General features: G+C 40.2%; 1 protein-coding gene across 1 annotated transcript in view; it reads right to left on the minus strand.

Moving 5' to 3' along the window:
- The window catches only part of SUCLG2 (succinate-CoA ligase GDP-forming subunit beta), a 269,256-nt gene that overhangs the window by 97,540 nt on the left and 147,517 nt on the right, over positions 1 to 24,199 (minus strand). Inside the window, exons 3-7 of the mRNA XM_070936853.1 lie at positions 22,932 to 23,031; positions 22,731 to 22,821; positions 10,528 to 10,680; positions 6,830 to 6,919; positions 1,455 to 1,551 (exon numbers count right to left, since the gene is read on the minus strand). Of these exons, the coding sequence (XP_070792954.1) occupies positions 1,455 to 1,551; positions 6,830 to 6,919; positions 10,528 to 10,680; positions 22,731 to 22,821; positions 22,932 to 23,031 (531 nt within the window). The remainder of the gene's footprint in view (positions 1 to 1,454; positions 1,552 to 6,829; positions 6,920 to 10,527; positions 10,681 to 22,730; positions 22,822 to 22,931; positions 23,032 to 24,199) is intronic.

Below are 24,199 nucleotides of genomic sequence, written 5' to 3' on the forward strand. Positions count from 1 at the left end.
TACAATGCGTTAAGCAATAGCCTTCATACTTTTGTATATTTATACAAAGTCAGCTTATTGCCCCCACAAACTGGGTCCTCACTTTACCTACCTTAGAAAGGATGGAAGGCTGAGTCAACCTTGAGCCTGGTGAGATTCGAACTTACAGTAATTGCAGACAGCTGGTGTTAATCACAATGCTTTTAGTCTGCTGAGCCACCAGGCCCTTTGCTACTGGTTTGCAAATGTGAGCATGCTACCTCTGCTTCGCTCACACACACTACCTCCGTGCATACGCAGGGCCTTCTGAGCATGCGCGGAGTGTCAAAAACAGGATGTGATTACGTCCGGGCGGGTAGGTGGAGCCTCCGGCAGCTGCCGCTACCAGTTCTCCCGATCCGGATAGAACTGGCTGAATACTACCACTGATCCCATACGCTTGTTCCGACTTTCTATTGGGAGGCGGGTGGAAGGCAAGGCACATTCAAGCAACGTTAACATTCGCAGAAGTATAAATGCAAGAGCTATGCAACCATCTTTGAACGACAAATGCATATGTTCCCTGATTTGTTAGACACACAAGTCTAACCCAAGCTTAAGCCATAAATGGGAGGAGGTGGAGAGGGTTGGTAGTTTTAAATTTCTGGGCATTTATATCTCGGAGGACCTCTCATGGACTATGAATGCTAACATGCTTGTGAAGAAGGCACAGAAGAGGCTGTACTTCCTGAGAATGCTCAGGAAGATAAATCTATCTCAGCATCTACTTCTGTCCTACTATTGCAGCACCATTGAGAGTGTCCTGACATACGGCATTCTTGCATGGTATAGGAGCAGCTCTGTAGCGGACATAAAAACTCTACAGAGAATTATTAAAACTGCCCAGAATATCATCGGACTCCAGCTACCAGCCCTGGATGACATCTTCGCATCTCACTGTTTGAAGAAGTTGCACAACATTCTCAGACACTCTTCCCATCCTGCTTACAATCTTTTTGGACTGTTGCCTTCTGGCAGAAGATACAGAACAATTAAAACTTGGGCCACATGTTTTCTGAATAGTTTTTATCCCAGAGCTATACTTGCACTCAACGATGAACTAAAGGGCCACCATCAGTGAGCTGTTGGACAGCATTACTTGGTCTGTTGTGTGGATATTTGGGTGATTTAGGGGTGGGAAATTTATGGTGGGTGGGGGAGTGTTTGGGGATTGTCATGCATGTTGGGCTTGGTCTCTGAGTGTTAAGTGAATTTCATTGTATGAGTATACTGTGTATATACGTACAATAACAATAAACTTTATACTTAAATAGAAGGCAGATTTTGCCTGTGACAAGGAAAATGCAAGGAAGAAGTTGTATCTATAGATGTTCAAATTCTCTAAGGCACCATTCTAATACTGAGAATGTGAGTAAGTGTTTCTTTGCTAGATCAATATTCAACCCCCTACCTCCCCCTTTTAAAAAAAAAAATACCTTGTCCTTCTGGAGTTTCACCAAAGGGATTCACCTCCACCTGAGTGGCATCAATTTGTAGGAAAAGATTGTATAGCTTCTTTATTTGATCTGCTGCCTGAAGTTGAAAACATAATGCATAATAACATAAACAGAAAATCATAGGAAGAGGGTAAAGAAAAAGAAAATAATCCTAACACACCATTAAACCTATTTCTATTTTCTCCATTGGTACGAGAGGTTAAAATGTTAACATGCTTTTATTAAGTGGAAATGCTTTATATTGTCTTCAAATTGATGGCTGATGCCTTAGCCTCTTCCTCCCTCAAGTAAAAAAAAAAATGATTGCTGGTTCAAAACATTGTCAAATATTGCATAAAGACTCCCTCTTCACAGTGCACTAAATAGGGCCTTGCAGGAAGTAAGAACAGCATCATTAATTCAAACAAACTTAATTTAAGCACAATGAACCAAGTTTGAGAGTTCATAATGAATACATTATGCTGATATGGAAGTTAAAGTGATTACCTTAATGAGACTAAATTCAGAAACTGTGAAGCAATATGCAGCTGACAAATGTAGATTAGTTGCTGAATTTGTTTAGAAAATACTTAAACCCGCCTTTCCTACATCAAAATGTGACTTCTGCTACAGAAACAACAGTTGAAAAATTGGGTTATTTGCTCTTAAAACCTGGGTTAATTAATTGTGCTTAATTTCATTGATGCGTGACCAGGATTAAACTTCCCTGAGTAACTTTCTGTCTGTATTATCTTTCTTTTCCCTCATCAAATAGATAAATAAGCTAACAACAAAAGTAACAAATAGTTAATACATATAGCAGAGGTGGCCAATCATCCCCCAAAATCAGAATTGTGCCCCCCCCCCCACACCAGCCCACAACAAATCACTCCAACACTGCATCAAAAAAGTTTGAAACTTTAGTATACTTCTTGTGAAGAAGAAACTAATACACTTCTTATGAATTAGTGATTTATTTTTCCTCACTGCTGAAAGCTCTTCCTTTATTTCTTCTCCTGACTCCTGAAAATTTATTGATGCTTCTTCCTTTTCCTATTTGACCTTTAAAGCAACTTTGTGATGTAAGGTTAATCTGATGGAAAGTGATAAACCCAGCGAGGAAGAATTTACACCTGAGTTACTTTTCACCCAAAACAATGAGGCTAAATACATCATTGGTTTACTAGTCACCAATGATGTCATGGACATTAACCAATAGATTCCCAGGATTTGTACTAAGGGATATTTCTTACCAATTTCAGAAGAGGCCTGAGAGATGCAAAATCATCTTCAGGGCTAGAAATGTATAGGTTTTTTTTTTTGCATACAGGTTTGTTGACTTCACAGGAGGGGCAGTACCCTTCCTTTCTAAAGTTTGAGTGGAGCCTCCACAGCAGTCTCTCCAAAACTTTCCATCAACCTTTGTAATTGTTGATGTGGTAAAGGGAGGATATTTAAAATAATATCCTAATAATTATTTTAAAAATGGAGATTTAAATTTAGTTTTGTTTTCCTTTTTATGGTGGGGGAGCATAAGCAACAAGAGAGAGAGAGAGAGAGAGAGAGAGAGAGAAAGATGATTGATAGATGATAGACAGACAGACAGACAGACAGACTGACAGATAGCTTTGATTCAAAGGAGATTGAGGATCTCTGGTTTAAGACTTTCCATAACAAAAAAAAAACAAAAACAAAAACAAAAAAAAAACAAAACAAAACAAAACAAAACAAAACAAAACACAAAAGACTAACTTGCCTCTCTAAGACATAGCTTCTATTTAGTGCAAAGCTATTTTTGAGTGGAATCTTTAACTAGAGACCTTCTCAGATAGTGGTCAAGTCAGACTGTTTATCTGAAAGGAGTGGTAAGCCAACAGCAGACACATTAATGGATTTCTGAGGTTTCCCGTTTTGATTTTTCATGACAAACCAAAGCAATGCTCATTTGCTTTGCTATGCATTCAGGTCATTTTTGGAAATTAAAGTGGCAATTACAGTTAGCTCCATGATGATGAAAATGGTGGCTCTTTGGAGCAATGAACTGTAAAAAAAAAGAGGACTAAGAGGCAAGGTCAGCAGTAGGACAGGCCAGAATAATTGCTGAGATCAGGACATTATTATTATTATTCCACAATTTAAGTCATTCCAGTGGAATTTATTATTTCCACTGGTATGAGCAATTTTATGCATGTACAAATGTGCAGACTTCAGCTGTCAACTTTTTTTCAGAATACATTTAATCTGAATTAACAATTCCACTTAACATGTAACATAAAGCCTAGTGCTATATATTTGAATCTGATATAGTTACCATAAAGTAAACTTAAAGTACATTTCTCCATACTGATGCTTGAAAAGAAATTCAATAATCATGCATTATTTTAGAAGATTGTTAAATAACCATCCTCACCAAAGAGACAACTAAAAGGCTATCAAGCATTATGAAAATTTATCCACAGCTTGTTAGACATTAGATTTTAACCATAGTACCACAATTCTTCTAGTATCTACCTACTGGGGAATATAAATGATTATCGTAAGACCAAATTAAATAGACCTTTGATTACACTGATGTAGCCATTATGTTTCTATGCTTCAGTAAATCACACTGCAAAGGTTATAGCACATGGGAAGAAATGTATTAGATGTTGTTTTGTTAAGCAGTTCATGCATTGTGCTAATAATGACATGAAAAGCTAAAAAGATTTAATAATAATTCTCTCTCATTAATGATACTGCTAAAACTTCAAATGCGTGTTAATCATCTTAATGTTTATGCATTTGTTAATTGCACAGTTGGGATGGAAATTAATTAAAAGTGGTATATTAAAAATTCAAAGGTTTTATAAAAGTGGCATTTTGATGATATGGGAAAGTTTGTAGAAAAACAATTTATCATCTCTCTCTTCCTAGAGCAGTAAAAAAAGATCAAGCTTGTTGCAAAATGTGAGTTGGGTGGTCATATAAATGTGTTTAATAAATAAACGTGTGGGAGTTGGGTGGCCATATAAATGTGTTTAATAAATAAAAATAGATAAACTCAAAAAGATAGTGACTTGCACGGGTTTCAAATGCTGAGAATTTTAAGCAGTAAAATGTAGACAGAAAATCTAAATTTGCTTCTTTTTTATTCATGTGACCATTTGCATCGCTAGATGAACATGAATGGAAAGGAATTCAAGTTAGATAAAAAATAACTATAGAAAACCCTATTACAAAAAATAGTAATGTTACTCATATGAGTATTTTTAATGTAAGCATTTTTTATTGAGTTCTAGAGTATTATAAAATACAAATCATATGAGCAGTTTTAAATGGGTATCAAAACTTTCACAGGATGTAAAAGGTTACTAGTAAAATGGGCTTATATTAATTCAAGTAAAAGAGGCAAATGTGTCTCTCAGCATAAATTACTAGGAATGTAACTACATCAGAATAGTATTCTGTTCCAGTGATTTCCGCTGGTACCTGCTTGGCCATTATGGGAACAAGATGCTGATTTAGACAGCACTTTGATTGTACAGAGTAGCAAAAAGATTAACAGTCCATTCAACAGCCAATAGGGTCAAGCAGTGTTTTTAATACTGCCTATAACTTTTCAGAATGAATTTCTTTAAGTAGAAGGAATGTAACATTAAGGAACGTAAGATTTTCTTTAGCCTTCAGCCCACAATCAGGTGTCATCATACGATAATACATTCGATACAACTGAATTGAAAACCCCTGATATTGCATTAATATTGCACTATACAGTAGAATTCAATAGTTACTGCTCTGGGATAGAAGCTGTTTTTCAGCCTATTTGTCCTTGATTTTATTATCCTGTACTGTATGTTAGATGGTTAAAAGTTCAAAAAAAGGGTGGCCGGGATGAGATGGATCTTTAAGAATATTTTGAACTTTCTTAAGGCAGCAGGAGCTATAAACTCTTCTAAAGAGGGAAGAGGGCAACCAGTGATCCTCTGGGCAATGACGTTAACCCTCTGGAGTGCTGTCCTATCTGTCACGGTGCAACTGGCAAACCATACACAGGTGCAGTAAGTTAAAATACTCTCTATGGTGCAGCAGTAGAAGATCACCAGCAGTTTTTCATTCCGTTGTTGTTTCCTGAGAAGACTCAGGTAGTATAATCTCTGTTGGGCCCTTTGGACCAGTTATGCAATGTGAGCGCCCCAGGTCAGGTCCTCTTTTATGATAACACCCAGAAACTTAAAACTGACCCTTTGCTCCACTCAGTCTCCATTGATAAGCAAGGGCTGGATGTCTGATCTATTCCTTCTATAGTCCACTATAAGGTCCTTGGTCTTATTGGTGTTAAGGACCAAATTTTTGTCTTCACACCACGAAAGCAACCAATCCACCTCATCTCGATAGGCAGACTCATCCCCCTCCGGAGATGAGTCCCACCACTGTTGTATCATCTGCAAATTTAATAATAGTATGACTGGCGTGAGTGGGAATTATTATGTTGAATGCTAGTGCTACTTTAGACAATATAGCTCCTTCTGATGACCAACTGGTATTTGGGGTTGTGGCAGGGGTGAAATCTACTTACCTTCCCTACTGGTTCAGAAGTGCGCGCGCCATCATCATGTCCAATTTTAGACCCTCCACATGCACAGAGGGTCAAAAACAGGTTACTTCCTGGTTAAAACCAGGAAGTAACAACGTCTGGGCAGGTGGGTGGAGCCTCACGCTGCCGCTGCTACCGGTTTGCTGAACCATGCACCGCCACTGCTACCGGTTCGCCTAAACCGGAGCGAATGGGTAGAATTTCATCCCTGGGTTGTGGACATCTTTCTGTTGAAGTTTCATACCATAGCATGAACCAGATGATCAGGAAGTGATGTGAAGTTTTTTTTTTAATTGAACTTTTGGATTAAGAAGGAAAAGTTAACTGAATTTTTGTATTAAGGAGGACTTAATCAGACCATTCTTAATTAGATCCACTCCTTTCTGTACATGGAAACAAATTGGTTCCATTTCATGCTCACAAAGCACTTCCAAGGATCTGGAAAGGTCCTTTTGGAAATGTCAACAGGCACTTTAAAAAAGCCATCTGTAAAACCAGCAAGCATTTCCAATATACAGTGAAAAATCTATCTCTCACAACCAAGGAACAAAAAGAATTAAGGTCCAAGAATAGATTATTGGAATTTAATTGATGGTTGCCGTTGTTGCTACCATTAATTGATAGCATATTTTATTTTTCCTGAATGCTTAGAATGTATAACAAGTTATTATGATGAAACAAAGACCATCGATGCCCCGAATACAACTGGAAATATGCAACCGGAAAGATCCTAAAGTTGGATTGAGCAAAATGATTCACTGGCATCTCAGCGTAGTTAAAAGCTAATTCCTGAAAATGTTACCTGCTGCTGCAAAGGCCCTTTGAATCCCAAATTTTCTGCCAGCCGTACTGCTTGAGCATCCTTTACCCCTTCAAAAATATCTATTTCTTCCTGTTACAATAAAGGGCATAAACAAAAATATTCAGCTGGGAAAGAAATGTGTAATTTCAATGGTTAAAAAAAAATACTTAACATATTCTGCAAATTAGCAATTAAAATTTGGCAAGTTGCCAAAATCCCAAGAATGCAGCTACAGGGTATGTTATAATTACCACACTCTCCATGAAAAAAAAAGAGTCCCTCTGAAAATCATGAAATTCTTCAGGGTGGCATGCTGACAAGGCAATCTGACACCAGTTTTCACTTTTAATTACTGTACAGATGGCATTGATGAATACATATTCTGTTAATTTTTACGACCAATTTAAACACGGAACCAAAGCAATGTTGTTAATGCCCAACAATATTCTTCTTCATTTTTCAATTCAAATATGCATTATTATTGTTGTTGTTGTTGCTGCTGCTGTTTACAGAATGTTATGCGCTCACAAAATTATAGACCAGTTCCAGGTTAAGCTTTGTTACTGTCTCATTAAGCATTCTTTCATGTAGTAGCCATTCCCTACTCCTATAATTTGAAATAATAGCAGATTGTCATGTGAAAAGAAAAGGAATTTTGAGTAAATATAACGTTTACTTGCTGAGTGAATAGGAGGCTGATTTATAAATCAATAGAATCACATACTTTTGCTATTGTTTTTCTATACCACTTCAGGCTGGATACGATATTTAAAGTGTTTTATTGTAATGTTTATGTAGTGATTATTGGAGGTGGAGCTTTGAGAACTGTATGCCGATTAGTGTACATTTAAAAGTGACAATAAAGTTATTCTAAGTCAGTTCTAAAGTACTGTATCTCTACCACTCTAAAAGAGAAAAATTAAGGTCCTTGATATCATAGATATCTTTATGGGGATGAAATTAAATAATCTATATTTTCTTTATAGAGGTACAGTCTATGATGAACTTTTATTCCCTGACTTTATAAACTGGCTCTTCATATTTTAAAGGGTGATTGTTGAGACTACAAATTTAAGTCCATTTATCTGGCTATAATTCCCATTATATACAATTAGACTTTCTTCAACAGGCATGTAAGACCTGTACCGAAAAAAAAAGAATAAACTAAGCAAGTTAGTATTTATTAGCTTACAGAATTTACTAATTCTGTCAGTTAATTTACTAATGAGCAAAAGTTATTTACAACTGCTATAAACTCTTCCAAAGTTATGTCCCATTTTATACTACATTCAGACACTTTCTATCTACATGTAGTAAAATAACACTGAAAATGCTCACATTCCATTTTGCTATAAATGTAAACTGTGAATAAATATGTGAACCTATCATTTTTTTTAAAGATCTGCTAGTCTTTTAAGGTTTTTTTTTGGGGGGGAGGGTTGTTTGGCGAGGGAGAGGGAGGGAGGGGGAGAGCCAGGCCCGGCACAGGGTCGTGTGAGGGGAGGTGCGGAGCGGGGAATGGAGGGGGTTAGTGTTGGTATGGAGAAGGGCGATTCCGTCAGGACTGTCGGTGGGAGGGGCAGATATGGTGGGAGCAGGGGGCCATATTGTGTTGTGGGGGCATGTGCCCACTGTCTTCAAGCGGTGACATGCTCCGGCCCCCAATGCTCACCTCGTTCCCTGGGTTGTTCAGAGTCTCAGAGCCCTGGTCTTAGACTGATGTTGTGCAATGCCAGGTCCATGGTCAACAAAGCCCCCCTCATTTGTGAGCTGATTCAGGAGGGGGGAGCGGACCTGGCAGGTATTACAGAGACCTGGTTGGGCCAGGAGGGGGGTCCCCCTGGTTGAGATGTGCCCACCGGGTTTCTGCGCATTTCATCAGCCGAGGGCACAGGGTAGGGGTGGGGGAGTGGCGGTTATTGTAAAGGAAGGTCTCGATCCTAGGGAGGCCACTGTACCTCAGATAGCCGGATGTGAGTCTCTCCTTGTGAAGTGGGTCCATGGGATGCAGGTGGGCTCACGCCCTCGTCACCTCTCGCCTGGACTACTGCAATGCTCTCTACATGGGGCTCCCCTTGAGGAGCACCTGGAGGCTCCAGCTGGTCCAGAATGCAGCCGCGCGGGTTATTATGGGGGCGACATGGCGCTCCCATGTAACACCTCTTCTGCGCGAGCTGCACTGGCTCCTGGTGGTCTTCCGGGTGCGCTTCAAGGTATTGGTTCTCATCTTTAAAGCGCTCCATGGCTTAGGGCCCGGATATTTACGAGACCACCTTCTGCCACCGATAACCTCCCACCGGCCAATCCGCTCCCACAGAAAGGGTCTCCTTAGGGTGCCGTCGGCCAAGCAATGTCGACTGACGACCCCCAGGGGGACAGCCTTCTCTGTGGGGGCACCCGCCCTCTGGAACGAGCTACCCGCAGGAATACAACTGATCCCGGACCTCCGTACTTTCCGTCGAGCTTTGAAGACCTTTCTATTTCAGCAAGCTGGGCTGGCTTAAAATTTTAATGGGCAAAGGGTTTTAAATTTTGGGAAGCCAATTTGATTTAATTCTGTTTTAATTCATCTTAATTTTTATATTGTATGTATTTTAATCTTGGCTGTTCACCGCCCTGAGTCCTTCGGGAGAAGGGCGGTATACAAATTTAATAAACCTAACCTAACCTAACCTAACACTGAAAATGATGCAATTAAATTTTGGAAAAGATGGATTTATTCTAACAATGTAACTAAAAGGTTTTTCACACTTCCCCTGGACTCCATCTGCAGCTCCCCGAGGGAGGTACATCTCACAGTTTGGGAAACCCTGCTGTAAGTGGTAGCAATATCTCTACAAAGTACGAACTTTTAATGGGAGATAAAGATGAATAGATTAATAGAGAGTGCGAATGTCTGTGCAAGCTCTAGCATATGAGAATGATTAATCATTGTTCAAATAATGTAAACTATGTACCTGGAAGCGAAGGCAGTCCTTTAATTCAGCCCCAAAAAATTTGTTGCTAAGCTTGACAGTTGTTAAGTGAGTTTTGCCCCATTTTATGACTTTCCTTGCCACAGTTGTTATTAACATAGTTGTTAAGGAATCTGGCTTCCCCATTGATTGTGCTTGTCAGAAGGTCGCAAAAGGTGATCACATGACCTCAAGCACTGCAACCGTCATAAATATGAGATAGTTGGCAAGCATCTGAATTTTGATCATGTGACCATGAAGATACTGCAATGGTTGCAAATATGACTAATAGTCATACATCACTTTTTTCAGTGTCATTGTAACTTCAAACTGTTACTAAATTAACTATTATAAATTGAGGACCACTGTATGTAATTCAAGTAATCTGTGTGATGTCATGATGCACAAACAAAAACTAATGTTTGTTCACATAAAATATTTACCAAAACTTACATGAATTTATTTATTATTTTATTCATTAGATTTGTGTGCTGCCCATCTCATCTTGAGAGGACTTTGGACTGCTTACAAACACTAAAATCAAATGTCAAAAATTATTAGCTCCCCTTCTGGATGTATCTATATAAATGCATATAGAAAATCTGGAACATTTGATGAATCCTTTACAGATACCATATTAGATCTTCAGTAAATAGTCTCATCAACCCATATTTGATTATTTATTCAAAGAGAATATAGCAATGCAGTTTGCGTGAACACGAACAATTTTAAACTAAAATGTACCTTGAAAATAAGTTCTGGAGTTTTTGCAGCTACTTCTTCTATATCAACCCCACCTTGTGGGCTACCAACGAGAACAGGTCCATTGCAAGCTCGATCCATTAATATTGCAAAATATGTCTCTCTGGAAATGTTTAGTGCTTCTGCCACCATAACCTAAAAAATATAATTTGAGAATATATTATTAGTATGCCTTGGCTAACAAGATCCAACACTCTTTACATTTTATTGGCTGTATAAGAAATAAAGTCTTCCAAATGAGGGAGAGAATCTAGCATATGTAGTAACTGAATGCCAGAGATTAACCCACATTCTGGAATCCTTCAGCGATGTGTTATAAAATCAATTATTTTATTAAAATGTAGGTAACTTATTATGTTATCATCATACATTGTAGTATACTTTTCCATTTCAACTTATGGCAATCTGTGAGAGATGGTATCTATGGGCAGGGGTTGATGTGATGGACTACATTCAGTTTTAGTCGCCATGATGTAAAAAAGATATGGAGACTCTAGAAAGAGTGCAGAGAAGAGCAACAAAGATGATTAGAGGACTGGAGGCTAAAACATATGAAGAATGGTTGCAGGAACTGGGTATGTCTGGTTTTATGAAGAGAAGACTAGGAGAGACATGATAGCAGGATTCCAATATCTCAGGGACTGCCACAAAGAAGAGGGAGTCAAGCTATTCTTCAAAGCACCTGAAGGCAGGACAAGAAGCAACGGGTAGAAACTAATCAAGGAGAGAAGCAACCTAGAACTAAGGAGAAATTTCTTGACAGTTAGAACAATTAATCAGTGGAACAACTTGCCTCCAGAAGTTGTGAATGCTCCAACACTGGAAGTTTTAAAGAAGATGTTGGATAACCATTTGTCTGAAAAAACAAATGTTTTTTCTTAGGTTTCCTGCCTAAGCAGGGGGTTGGACTAGAAGACCTCCAAGGTCCCTTCCAACTCTGTTATTCTATTCTATACAGTGAAGGAACAGTTTCCCAGGAAGGAGGAAGAACATTCCAGAAAGAGGGTGTGGGAGAGAAGAGGCAGCCCAGCCCAGAGTCGCTAGGAGACAGGGGAAGAGAGTAAGGATAGCCTCTCCCTAGAATCTCCTACGGTATATCCTTTAGAGTGAGAGTAGTAAGAATCTAGTCTGGCAAGATTCTGTCTATTGTATGTAAGCAAATAAAGAAGTGAATACTGAATGGATTGTTCCACAATGTTCTTGGGCTTAGCCCGGCAGAATCACCCACAATACAGATTATCCCCTATGGTGAAGACAGTGGTCCAATTTTGGGAGACTAGGTATAGAGTCATGGTGGCGCAGTGGTTAGAATGCAGTACTGCAGGCTATTTCTGCTGACTGTCGGCTGCCAGCAGTTTGGCAGTTCAAATCTCACCAGTTGACTCAGCCTTCCATCCTTCCAAGATTGGTAAAATGAGGACCCAGATTGTTGGGGGCAATATGCTTACGAGAGGGCCGTAAAAGCACTATGAAGCGGTATATAAGTCTAAGTGCTATTGCAATTGCTATAAGAGGCCAGTGCCCCTTAATTGCAGCAACCTCCATTAAATATGTGAAAAATAGAATCAAAATATTTTCAGCTATTCTAGGGCTGTATATTTCATGATGGAGGCAGGTTGTCTCCTTCTTCTTTAGGCCTGAGAGTCACCCTTGCAAAACAGATTAGACTAAAGCACATTCACATCTACAATAAATACAGCCCAACCATTTCACACTACATGCTCACAATATTTGCAGCACTGCTGCAATTGTTACATCTACATCTAGTCATTGAAATCTCATCTAATATGTGAAAGAATTAATCTGAAATAATGCATGCCAATAATTTCAATAGTATATTAAGCAAACAACAAACATAATTCACACGCTATATTAACACTATGCAGAATTACAAATTGTGTCTTGTCTTAGTTGTTAAGATGAAGCTGCCATGCTAAGGAGAATAGGATAGCATTTTAAAGACATGGCAGCTTTAATAACCTCAGTAAGATATTCATAACATGGGATAGTCTTCCTTATTCAGCCTTCTGATAGCAATAGATATTAAATGATACCTTTATTGCAAGATTATGAATTCCATATTATCTATCCTAGGGACGGATGGATGGGCAAAATGTTTTGTGCGCAGAGAGAAAAGATAAACATGGAGAAAATAAAATACTCATAGAATAGTGACAATAAACTGAGGCGCAGTGGTTAGAGTGCAGTACTGGAGGCTACTTCTGCTGATCACTGGCTGCCTGCAATTAGACACTCCAAATCTCACCAGGCTCAAGGTTGACTCAGCCTTCCATTCTTCCGAGGTGGATAAAATGGGGACCCAGATTGTTGGGGGCAATATGCTGACTCTGTAAACAGCTTAGAGTGGGCTGTAAAGCACCATGAGGCTGTATATAAATCTAAGTGCTATTGCTATAAAGAAACATGACTGCAGAAAGGGAAAGGAAGAGATGGGTGGGGAAGATAGGTTATGTCTGCTTGAAGACATGGCAGCAGCAGCAGCAGCAAACAAAAGAAAGATGGTGGACCACACTTAACTGAAACATGACAAAAGTGATAGCTAGTTTGGTGTAGTGGTCAAGGCATCAGGCTAGAAACTATGGATTCTAGGTCCTTTCTTAGGCTCAAAATGAGATGGGTGACCTTCTGACCTTGGGTCAGTGACTCTCAGCTCTAGGAAGAAGGCAATGTCAAATGTCTATGAAGATTCTCAGTCATCCAGGTCATGGTTTGCCCTAAAGGTGCTTTTTCAAGAGGCAAGTGGACTTTCTGGTTTTTCTTTAAAGAAGTTTTGCTTCTCACCCAAGAAGCTTCTTCAACTCTGACTGGATGAGGGGAATGGTTTTTTTTTTTTTTTTTTTAACTATGGGGCCAAACGCATATATATATTTTAAACTGTATTTTAATGTTTGTATTTATGTTTTTACTTTGGCTGTGCACCGCCCTGAGTCCTTCGGGAGAAGGGCGGTATATAAATCTGATAATAAATGAATAAATAAATAAATAAAATAAATGGAAGGATTTATACTCCTTGCAGACAGCTGGTCATTTGCATTCTTTTAGTGGGTCGTTAAGGTCACTTGGAGGCTTATCTGTGTCATCAGGGTCACCTGAGTGGTGCAAATTGGTGTGGAGCGAAACGTCTTCAAACAAAAATTAGACAGTCCAGTTGCCTCTTGAAAAAAGCACCTTTGGGACAAGGCAATGGCAAACCACTTCTGAAAAACCTTGTCGATTAAAATGGACAAACTTGTCCAGGCAGTTGCCAGGAAGCAAGACAAATTGGAAAGGCACATACATAAACAAAAAAATCTGAGACTTTTGGTGGTAGTGGTAGGCAAGTATGGCCTCTTAGGTTGACTTGCATTTGAATTAAGAGGCAGCAGCAGCAACAGAAAGACAGTGCTGATATTACTAGTTTAAAAAGCCTCGCCTTCCTCACAAGACTATCCAGAATGTATCCAAAATTTGGAACTAGAGGTTCCAGATTTCAGCTGGAAATCCACATCTGTTTGGAACATGTCTGCCCAAATCCCAAGGCACAATGTACCCCAAACAAGGTGTAGTTTTCATTTCATGCCCACCTCTAACCCGTATCATCTGGTAAAGCAATAATGACATTTAATATGAAATTCACTTTTCATTTAAAAAGAGGAAAGTGTTTCTCTGGTCCAGATTAAAAATATTGAGTGTTCCTGATGAAGACCTGGAATTTCCAGAAAAGTTCCGTGTGCTTCCATCCAATGCTGATGTATTTTGGCAGAAGTGGTGAATACCTGTAGCTCAGGTGTAGGATGAGGGGGAAGGCTCATTCTCTGAGCTTGTGGGTTGATGTATTTCTTGTGCTTGGTTATCTCATTTATCCTTCCTTCCTTCCTTCCTTCCTTCCTTCCTTCCTTCCTTCCTTCCTTCCTTCCTTCCTTCCTTCCTTCCTCCCTCCCTCCCTCCCTCCCTCCCTCCCTCCCATTTCTTCAGATTTACCCACAAGGAACTATAATTTGGCATTTCTTGTGACATGTGTTGGGACCATCTTTTATTTGTGATAGAATTCCATCTGGACATACAACTAAGGATACATGCACATATTCATTATAGTTCAGTAATGCAGAATTTTGTTTTGTCCAATGGAATTCCCAAGGAACTCTAGTAGTCCAATACACTGACAGATTAACCGGCTTTTTATTCTTCTTTATCCATGGCACAGTAAACATCTGTACTTATTTCACTTTCATATCTCAGTGCGGTATCTGGGAGGTAAAGAATTGGATCTTTAGTCCACACAGACACAGAAAGGACTTTCCAATACATGCAGACAAAAAATACAGGCTATGGAGATGCAACATGGTGTTGTTTGTATAAAAGTTGAGACATTAAGTCTTCTCTATGTAAAACAGGCAGCAGGATCTTCCAATATAGACCCACCAATGCTCAAGATTTACATCTGCATATACAGATGTATATACTGTATATACAGTATACAGATAACACTCTGGGAAACAATCCATAAGCAACAAGTCAATATACATAGAGCACAGACACACACATAGAGATGTCTATAAATACTTCAATACCTAAATAAATGTCCAATTCTATAATATGTACCAAAGAAGTCTGATTCCAAGCATAAGATTATACCCATTTAGACAAAACTTTGCAAATTTTATTTTTTTAAATGAAATTATTAATACTGGCCAAACCAGAAGGAATAAGACAAAATACTTAAATTTTAAATGAAGGGATGGAATTCACATCCTTAACCTTCTGTAATACCTTCCAAAGAATATTATTACAAGAAACTCTAATTATTTTTGTTTAAAAATCCATCCATCTAAATGAAACTTCAATAAAGTTAAATTCTTTTATTGCTTGGAGAACAAGGGCAGGTAAATCAACTGCGATATACTGAAACTGTCTTTGAAGATAACCAAGCTCTCCAAATATCACGATGCCGTAGGAGAATTTTATGTAAACCTATAAAATAGCTGCCCATGTTTGAAGGAGTGGGGGGGGGGACGGGGACGAATGACTCTGTTTATTTAAGATAGACTGATCTTGCACTAACATTTTTATGTATCACTAGAGGGAAAGAAATCTACCTTATTTTCCGGCGTATAAGACGACTGGGCGTATAAGACGACCCCCAAATTTTCCTGTTAAAATATAGGGTTTGGGCTATACTCGCCGTATAAGACTACCCCTCTTCCAACGCACACCAAATAAAAATTAAAAAAACATCAACTGGCTCACCCACAATGTAAAAGCAGCTGTGCTAGACCCAAAATGGCCCCTGAAACAAGCAGGAACCTCACAGCCACAAAAAGCCCCAAAAAACAACTTTCACGCTTTACACACACACAACACAACACAACACAACACAACACAACACAACTGGCTCATCCACAATGTAAAAGCAGCTGTGCTAGACCCAAAATGGCCCCTGCAACAAGCAGGAACTTCACACAGCCACAAAAAGCCCAAAAACCCAACTTTCACACTTTACACACACAAAATTCCACATACAGCTTTGTGAGATTTTGTGTGTTTGTGTAGTTAGAGTGAAACACTACAGAAACACACTAAATCTCAGAAAGCTGCACAAATATTATTTTATTTTATTTTTATTTTTATATGAAAGCTAAATTTAAAACTTCCTAAACTTTAAATGGCTAGGTCTAAAAAAGAACAACTAAAAAAAAACCCAATTAACTATTTTTTTTTTTAAAGATCCCAAAGGGGAAAAAAACTTACCGTACCCAATAGAACAGGGGTCTCCAACCTTGGCAACTTTAAGACTTGTAGACTTCAACTCCCAAAATTCCTCAGCCAGCTTTGTTTTGCTGGCTGAGGAATTCTGGGAGTTGAAGTCCACAACTCCCTGCCTGCTTGGTTGCAGGCAGGGAGTTGCTTGCTGATGGAATGGATTCAGGCAAGCGAAGCAAGGCAAGCAGCTAAGGCAGTGGTTCTCAACCTTCCTAATGCCGCGACCCTTTAATACAGTTCCTCATGTTGTGGTGACCCCCAACGATAAAGTTATTCCTAAAACCATCAAAAATATGTGTTTTCCGATGGTCTTAGGCCAGGGGTCCCCAACCTTTTGGACCTCAGGGACCACCAACTTCATAATTTTAAATTTCGCAGACCACTAATACGAATCCAGTGCCCCACTTGCTGAAGCACCTGGACTCCCAGTACGGGATGGGGTCCTTCAGGCACTCTCCATCCTCTCTGTCTCTCTCTCTCTGTCTCCCACTCTTTCTCTCTCATTCTCTCTTTCTCTCTCTCTCATTTTCGCTTTCTCTCTCTCTCTCTCTCTCTCCCTCTCTTTCTTTCTCTCCCACTCTTTCTCATTCTCTCTTTCTCTCTCCCCCTCTCTCATTCTCTTTCTCTCTCCTCCTCTTTCTCTCTCTCTCCCCACTCTCTCCATCTCATTCTGATTCTCTTTCATTTTCTCTCCCTCTCTCTCATTCTCTCTCTGATTCTTTGGTTCTCTTTGATTCTGTCTCTTTCTCTGTCTCTCATTCTCTCTCTGTCACTCTCTCTCTCTGATTCTCTCTGACTCTTTCTCTCATTCTCTTTCATTCTGTCTTTCTCTCTCTTTCATTCCTTGTCTCTTTCTCTCTCTGTCTCATTCTGATTCTCTCTCTCTCATTCTCTCTTTCATTCTTTGTCTCTTTCTCTCTCTGTCTCATTCTGATTCTCTCTCTCATTCTCTCTTTCATTCTTTGTCTCTTTCTCTCTCTGTCTCATTCTGATTCTCTCTCTTTCTCTCTCATTCTCTTTCTCTCTCATCTCATGGGCCAGCCAGTGTCTTGGGGCTGAGAGGAAGTCAAGCATCTCCCTGAGAGACTGAGGGCCGGAAGAAGTGTGGGAGCGAAGCACTACTTGAACTTGTGCGGCATGAGCATTCGCCTTGGTATATTTGCGCCAGCCGATGGCCAAGGCAGCCCTCATCTGTCTGCTGAAAGTGCAGCATCAGGATTCTGCCTTGCTATATTTGCGGCGCAAGGCAGCCTTTGTTTCCTGCTGCTTGGGACTCAGAGCGGTAAATAGCGTCTGATCCGGAGAGCAGCTGGATTTTGCTCTCTAATCTGGATGCCAGATCGGCCCCCTGCAAACTCTCGTCTCTCGAGGAGCGCTCCCTGAAGCGGGGCTGGAAACTTTGGTTGGACTGCTTGAGAGAGGAGAGCTTGCAGGGGGGCGATCTGGTGTCTGCAACGGAGAGCGGCATCCGGCTTTTTCTCTCCACTGTAAGAGCGCTGTAAGAGTGGCAGCCCTCATCTCCTAATGCTTGGGACTGCAAAATCCAGCTGCTCCCCGGACCAGTCACCATTTACCGCTCCGAGTCCCAAACATTAGGAGATGAGGGCTGCCGCTCTTACAGCGCTCTTATAGCGGAGAGAAAAAGCCGGATGCCGCTCTCCATTGCAGACACCAGATCGCCCCCCTGCAAGCTCTCCTCTCTCAAGCAGTCCAACCAAAGTTTCCAGCCCCGCTTCAGGGAGCGCTCCTCGAGAGACGAGATCTTGCAGGGGGCTGATCTGGCATCCGCAATGGAGAGCAAAATCCAGCTGCTCCCCGGACCAGTCACCATTTACCACTCCGAGTCCCAAGCATTAAGAGATGAGGGCTGCCGCTCTTACAGCGCTCTTATAGCGGAGAGAAAAAGCCGGATGCCACTCTCCATTGCAGACACCAGATCACCTCCCTGCAAGCTCTCCTCTCTCAAGCAGTCCAACCAAAGTTTCCAGCCCCACTTCAGGGAGCGCTCCTCGAGAGACGAGATCTTGCAGGGGGCTGATCTGGCATCCGCAATGGAGAGCAAAATCCAGCTGCTCCCCGGACCAGTCACCATTTACCGCTCTGAGTCCCAAGCATTAGGAGATGAGGGCTGCCGCTCTTACAGCGGAGAGAAAAAGCTGGATGCCGCTCTCCATTGCAGACACCAGATCGCCCCCCTGCAAGCTCTCCTCTCTCAAGCAGTCCAACCAAAGTTTCCAGCCCCGCTTCAGGGAGCGCTCCTCGAGAGACGAGAGTTTGCAGGGGGCCGATTTGGCATCTGGATTAGAGAGCAAAATCCAGCAGCTCTCCGGATCAGACGCCATTTACCACTCTGAGTCCCAGGCAGCAGGAAACAAAGGCTGCCTTGCGCCACTCCTGACACAAATATACCAAGGCGGAATGCTGCTGCCGTACAAATGAAAGTAGTGCTTCACTCCCACAGCTTCCAGCCATCGCAAACGCCGCTTCTTCCCGCTTCTGCCGCCCCCTCCCCCACCGCCACAACAGCACCATTCATTCCAGATGGCGAGGGCTGCGCTCGTTTTTCTGTATTGCACCACCATCAAAACCCCTGTGAAAGGGTTGTTTGACCCCCAACCACTGAGCTAAGGTAAGCAAGCTAGAGGGGGAAAAGTTTTTCCCTTCTCCATGGCTCTGGTGATCCCAGCTGAATTGCCTGATTAGCAGGCAAAGCTGGGATCGTCAGAGCTGGGATCGCCAGAGCCATTTAAGGCTCGTCAGAGCCTTTCGGGCTGGTCTGCCTGGTTACAGGAGAACAACACCCGGCGTATAAGACGACCCCCGACTTTTGAGAAGATTTTCATGTGTTAAAAAGTCGTCTTATACGCCGGAAAATATGTTATTTTCAGAAGCTCATTGGTTGATAAGGAGGCCAACTGCACCCAGGACTATAAACTAAGTGGTGGCACTTCTAACCCAACTTTCTCAAGAAGTCCTGTGATATGGAATTTCACTGGTTTATGAGAGTTCTCTATTGGAAACCCCTACTTCTTCTCAAAGATGTAATAATTATATGGCTTCTAGTTGGGGTAAGAAGAACTATGTAACTCCAGCTGTATGGGGGCAAGGCACGGGGGAGCGGTACTCTATATCATTTTATATCCTAATAAATCTCAGGAACAAACTTCACAGTAGTTTGTGTAACATTTGGTATCTCAACTTTAAATCTTTTAAATTTTAAAATGACTGCTTCCAAAGGCACATACAAGGGCCACCAGGAATCGCATTTATGCAGTGTTTTAGCACATGGTACATTTTTGGTCTTGTAGACTGAAAGGATTGCTAGGAAGATAAGATGAAACAAGACTGATACAGTTCTACCGAGGAATTATTGAGTCTGCCATCTGCACCTCTATAACTGTCTGGTTTGGTTCTGCAACCCAAAGACTTCAGAGGATAATTAGAACTGCAGAAAAAACAATTGCTACCAACCTGCCTTCCATTGAGGATCTGTATACTGCACAAGTCAAAAAGAGGGCTGTGAAAATATCTACAGACCCCTCACACCCTGGACATAAACTGTTTCAACTCCTACCCTCAAAACGACACTATATAGAGCACTGCACACCAGAACAACTAGACAAAAGAATAGTTTTCCCCCGAACGCCATCACTCTGCTAAACAAATAATTCCCTCAACACTGTCAAACTAGTTACTAAGTCTGCATTACTATTAATCTTCTCATCGTTCCCATCACCCATCTCCTTCCACTTATGACTGTATGACTGTAACTTTATTGCTTGTATCCTTACGATTTATACTGATATTGTTTCCTGATTGCTTATTTGTACCCTATGACAAACCCGGCTGCGTGGGTTGTGATGGGAGCGTCCCGACACTCCCATGTTACACCCCTCCTGTGCGACTTGCATTGGTTACCGGTTGCCCTTTGGGTGAGGTTCAAGGTGCTGGTTATTACCTACAAAGCGCTTCATGGCCTAGGCCCAGGATATTTGTCGGACCTGCTGCAGCCAGCGACAATTCCCAATCGCCCACGGTGCGTTCCCACAGACAGGGCCTCCTCAGGGTGTCATTGGCCAGATGGTGTCGGCTGGCGACCCCCAGGGGGAGAGCTTTCTCTGTGGGCGCACCCACCCTTCTGGAACCAACTTCCTTTGGAGTTCCGGATGGCCCCTGACCTTCGCTCGTTCCGCCGCAATTTGAAGACCTGGTTGTTCCGCAGCCTGGACTGATGGGGGGTTTCTTAATGAATTTTTTTTTTATTTGATTTATATGCCGCCCTTCTCCGGAGACTCAGGACGGCTTACAATGCGTTAAATTGTTTTAAATTGGAATTTTAATTTTATATTGTCTTTCAATGAGGAACTGTGCATCTTTACCGTTGTGAGCGGCCTGAGCTCTTGGAGATAGGGTGGCATATAAATTGCATTATAAATAAATAAATAAATAAATAAATAAATAAATAAATAAATAAATAAATAAATAAATAACTATAATTAAGTATTGTACCTTATGATTCTTGATGAACATATCTTTTCTTTTATGTACACCGAGAGAATATGCACCAAGACAAATTCCTCGTGTGTCCAATCATACTTGGCCAATAAAAAATTCTATTCTATTCTATTCAAAGAACAATTCTTCCCCCTATAGATGAATCCATGCATGAGCAGTAAGATACTCACTTTGACCGAAAGTGAACTGCCTTCCCTAATCTTCTGGTAATAAAACAAACTGATTGTCCAGATTTTCTCTTTAGGTAAGAATCTGTCTAGTCCAGTGAAAGAAAAAGAGCAGTCCATATTTTAGGGAAGCGCAGATAATACTTTGAAAAATTTGCAAAATTCTGATGTGAGTCAATGAGCTTGAAACTACCTTCCATACAAATTGGAAATTGTATTTTGGAGATCAATTCTCTAATCCTGGAAACAATTCTGTTGGAGTCTGAAGATATCATTTTTTTTTAAACCAATGAACAAAATCAGAGGTAGTCATTCCAGTTGGCAATTTCTCTTCCTGCAAACTACAGTACAGAATTTGTTTACTTTATGGCAGCACTAATAGATTACAGGCAAGCTTTAACGCATGGGGGCCTAATCTTTTGGCTTGCCTGAGCCACACTGAGTGAAGAGGAATTGGGCCACATATAAAATATATAATATAGTTAATATTATATATTTTATAATGCAGCAGCCCATGGGTTGGGGATGTCTGATTTAATGTATCAATATCCTGATGTCTTTTCTATATTTAGTTATAAGTAAAAAGAGCCATCTTTTGTGTCAGTATAACCAAGGCTATTAAAGTAATGACTAGGATAAGCTGGATAGTTTAGGAAGGATTAATGTTGTTTTTAGATCTTTAAAATGTTCTTGCATTGTCCTATATTTAATTATTCCAGTGAAATCAACGAACCTTTGCATACTAGCATGGAAAACTGCAATCTGAAATAATAGTTTTAAGTCAAGAATTCAGTCATCGCAAACATTTACTAAATTATGGATAAGGCATTATTTAATTTCTGTTTTTTAAGCTCTCTCATGGATCACTATTATCTTCTATCTTCCAAAGCCAACTTTTGGTGTTTCATAGAAGACAGCTCTATAAAGGGCTGTAAATCAATGTTACCTCTCTATAAGAAGGAACAACACTCCAACCAATATCAGTTGCAGGGAAATGGAAAAGAGTGTCTCTTCATCTCTTGCTTACAAGTACCTCAAAAGTACTTGCATTGGCCCTGTGAGAAACATATGCTTGACTAAGGTAAATTTTGGCCAGATGTTCTTATATTTTTACATTCTTGAGAATGCTTAACCTAATCATATTCTATGAGCACAACTGCATCTATCAAGCATTTTAAAAAATATCTACATACTTTCAATTCATCACTATTCCAAGAAATTGCTCTTTTCAGACCAATTTAGGGAGATGGTGCTACATGTCTGGAAAAAATACACACACACAAAATCACTGCAAATTGGAACCTTCCTAGACAAGTCCTGTGTTTTCTGAACATTAGCTCCACAAAAACTAAAAAAAAATAATCCTAGATTTCCTGAGTGAGATTTTTTAACATGACTGCTCCGTAGATCAAACTGGTCACCTTATAAGGTGTACATTATGTCATTTAAGTACTTTAGAGGTTAGCAAATGCAAGTAATGATGACTTATGGAGGATAAACTCTTTCCATTCTGCAGCTAGACCACAAAAGAAAACCTAAATAGAATGTGCTTTTTGATTTGACATTTATAAGCAAAAAAAAAAAAAAAGTAAAATATAAAAAGTGAAGGAATATAAATAAGCAATGTGTATCCTTCATTCCCAAATGAACATTTATTAGATATGGATCTGGTGAACAATAACATACTGTAATTGGCTCAGTAGCTTCATAGTGCACCTGATAAAGGTGGGAAGGCTTTCTTACCTTCTTAACTTTAACACCACCTTTTGGAGTTTGCTTCGTTGTAAGATTATATCCAATCATCTGTTTAGCAAGCTGTCCTACCTCTTTAGGGCTACAAAAAAAGAGGAATGAATTAATAAATTACTGTATGAAAATTTAAAAAAAACTTTCAAAGAAACAATGATATTTTAAAAAAAAGCTTGTTGCATTTACGAGACTCACTCTTTTGTTAAATGTACACCTCCTTTCAAACCGCTGCTGAACACACCTTTGCCTCTTCCTCCAGCTAAGATCTGAGCCTTCAACACAATTTCTGTTGCTTCTGTAAGAGGGGGAAAAAAATGCATTTAAGCTACAACCTGGATGAACCAATTTCATTATATGTGTTTGTGACCACCTTTAAAGCGCTCCATGGCTTAGGGCCAGGGTACTTACGAGACCGCCTTCTGCTACCATAGCCTCCCACTGGCCAGTACGCTCGCACAGAATGGGCCTCCTCAGGGTGCTGTCCGCCAGACAATGTCGGCTGGCGACCCCCAGGGGGAGAGCCTTCTCTGTGGCGGCGCCCACCCTCTGGAACAACCTCCCCCCAGAGTTATGTACAATAACAGACCTCCGGATTTTTCGTCAGGCCCTGAAAACCTATTTATTTCAACTAGCTGGGCTGGCTTGAGTTAAATTTTAAACTGATTTTAAATTGGGTTGTTTTAATTTACGGCCAAAATATTTAATTATTTTAAACTATTTTTTAAATTTTGTATGTTCTGTTTTTTACTTTGGCTGTTCACCGCCCTGAGTCCTATTTGGAGAAGGGCGGTATAGAAATGGAAACAATAATATGACAGGTAAATGGAAAAACTCTCCCACATATTAATGTTAAAAGAACAGCTCTTGTGTTTTAATCTAAGAGCATACACATGTGAACAATGCAATGCAACTTTAGACTGGCACTCATGGAGACAATGAATAAAATGTAAAATGGTAAAAAGCCTCAGGAGAAATAGAGGAAATTATAAACCGGTAAGCTTAACATCTGTCCCAGGAAACAGTAATTAAAGGGAAAAAAATAACGTAGAGAAACAAACCTTGCTGAAGGAAAAATCAGCATGGAATTCACCAAGGTAAAACCTGCCTCACCTGTCTTGCAGAGTTCATTGAGAGTGTTAACAGGCACATGAATGGAGGTGACACTCCATACATGGATTTTCACAAAGCCTTTGACAAAGATCCTCATTAAAGCTCTTGAAGAAACTCAGGAGCCGGGAACAGAGGAGCTGGCCTTTTATGGATTGCTAGCTACTGTAGTTATTATAAGGCAGAAAGAAAAGAGGAGGAAAATAAATGGGTAAATTTCTCAGCGGAGAAAATTAGGGAGTGGAATTTCTCAAGGATCTGTACCGAGACCAGTGCTTTTAAATCTGTTCATAAAATATCTTGCCTGAGGGGTAAGAAGTGAATTAGCCCTTTTAAGAAATTAAAATTCTACTGAG

This window comes from Pituophis catenifer, unplaced genomic scaffold, assembly GCF_029215685.1.
Source record: "Pituophis catenifer annectens isolate HBS135680 unplaced genomic scaffold, rPitCat1.0.hap2 SCAF_2, whole genome shotgun sequence".
Lineage (NCBI taxonomy): Eukaryota > Metazoa > Chordata > Lepidosauria > Squamata > Colubridae > Pituophis > Pituophis catenifer.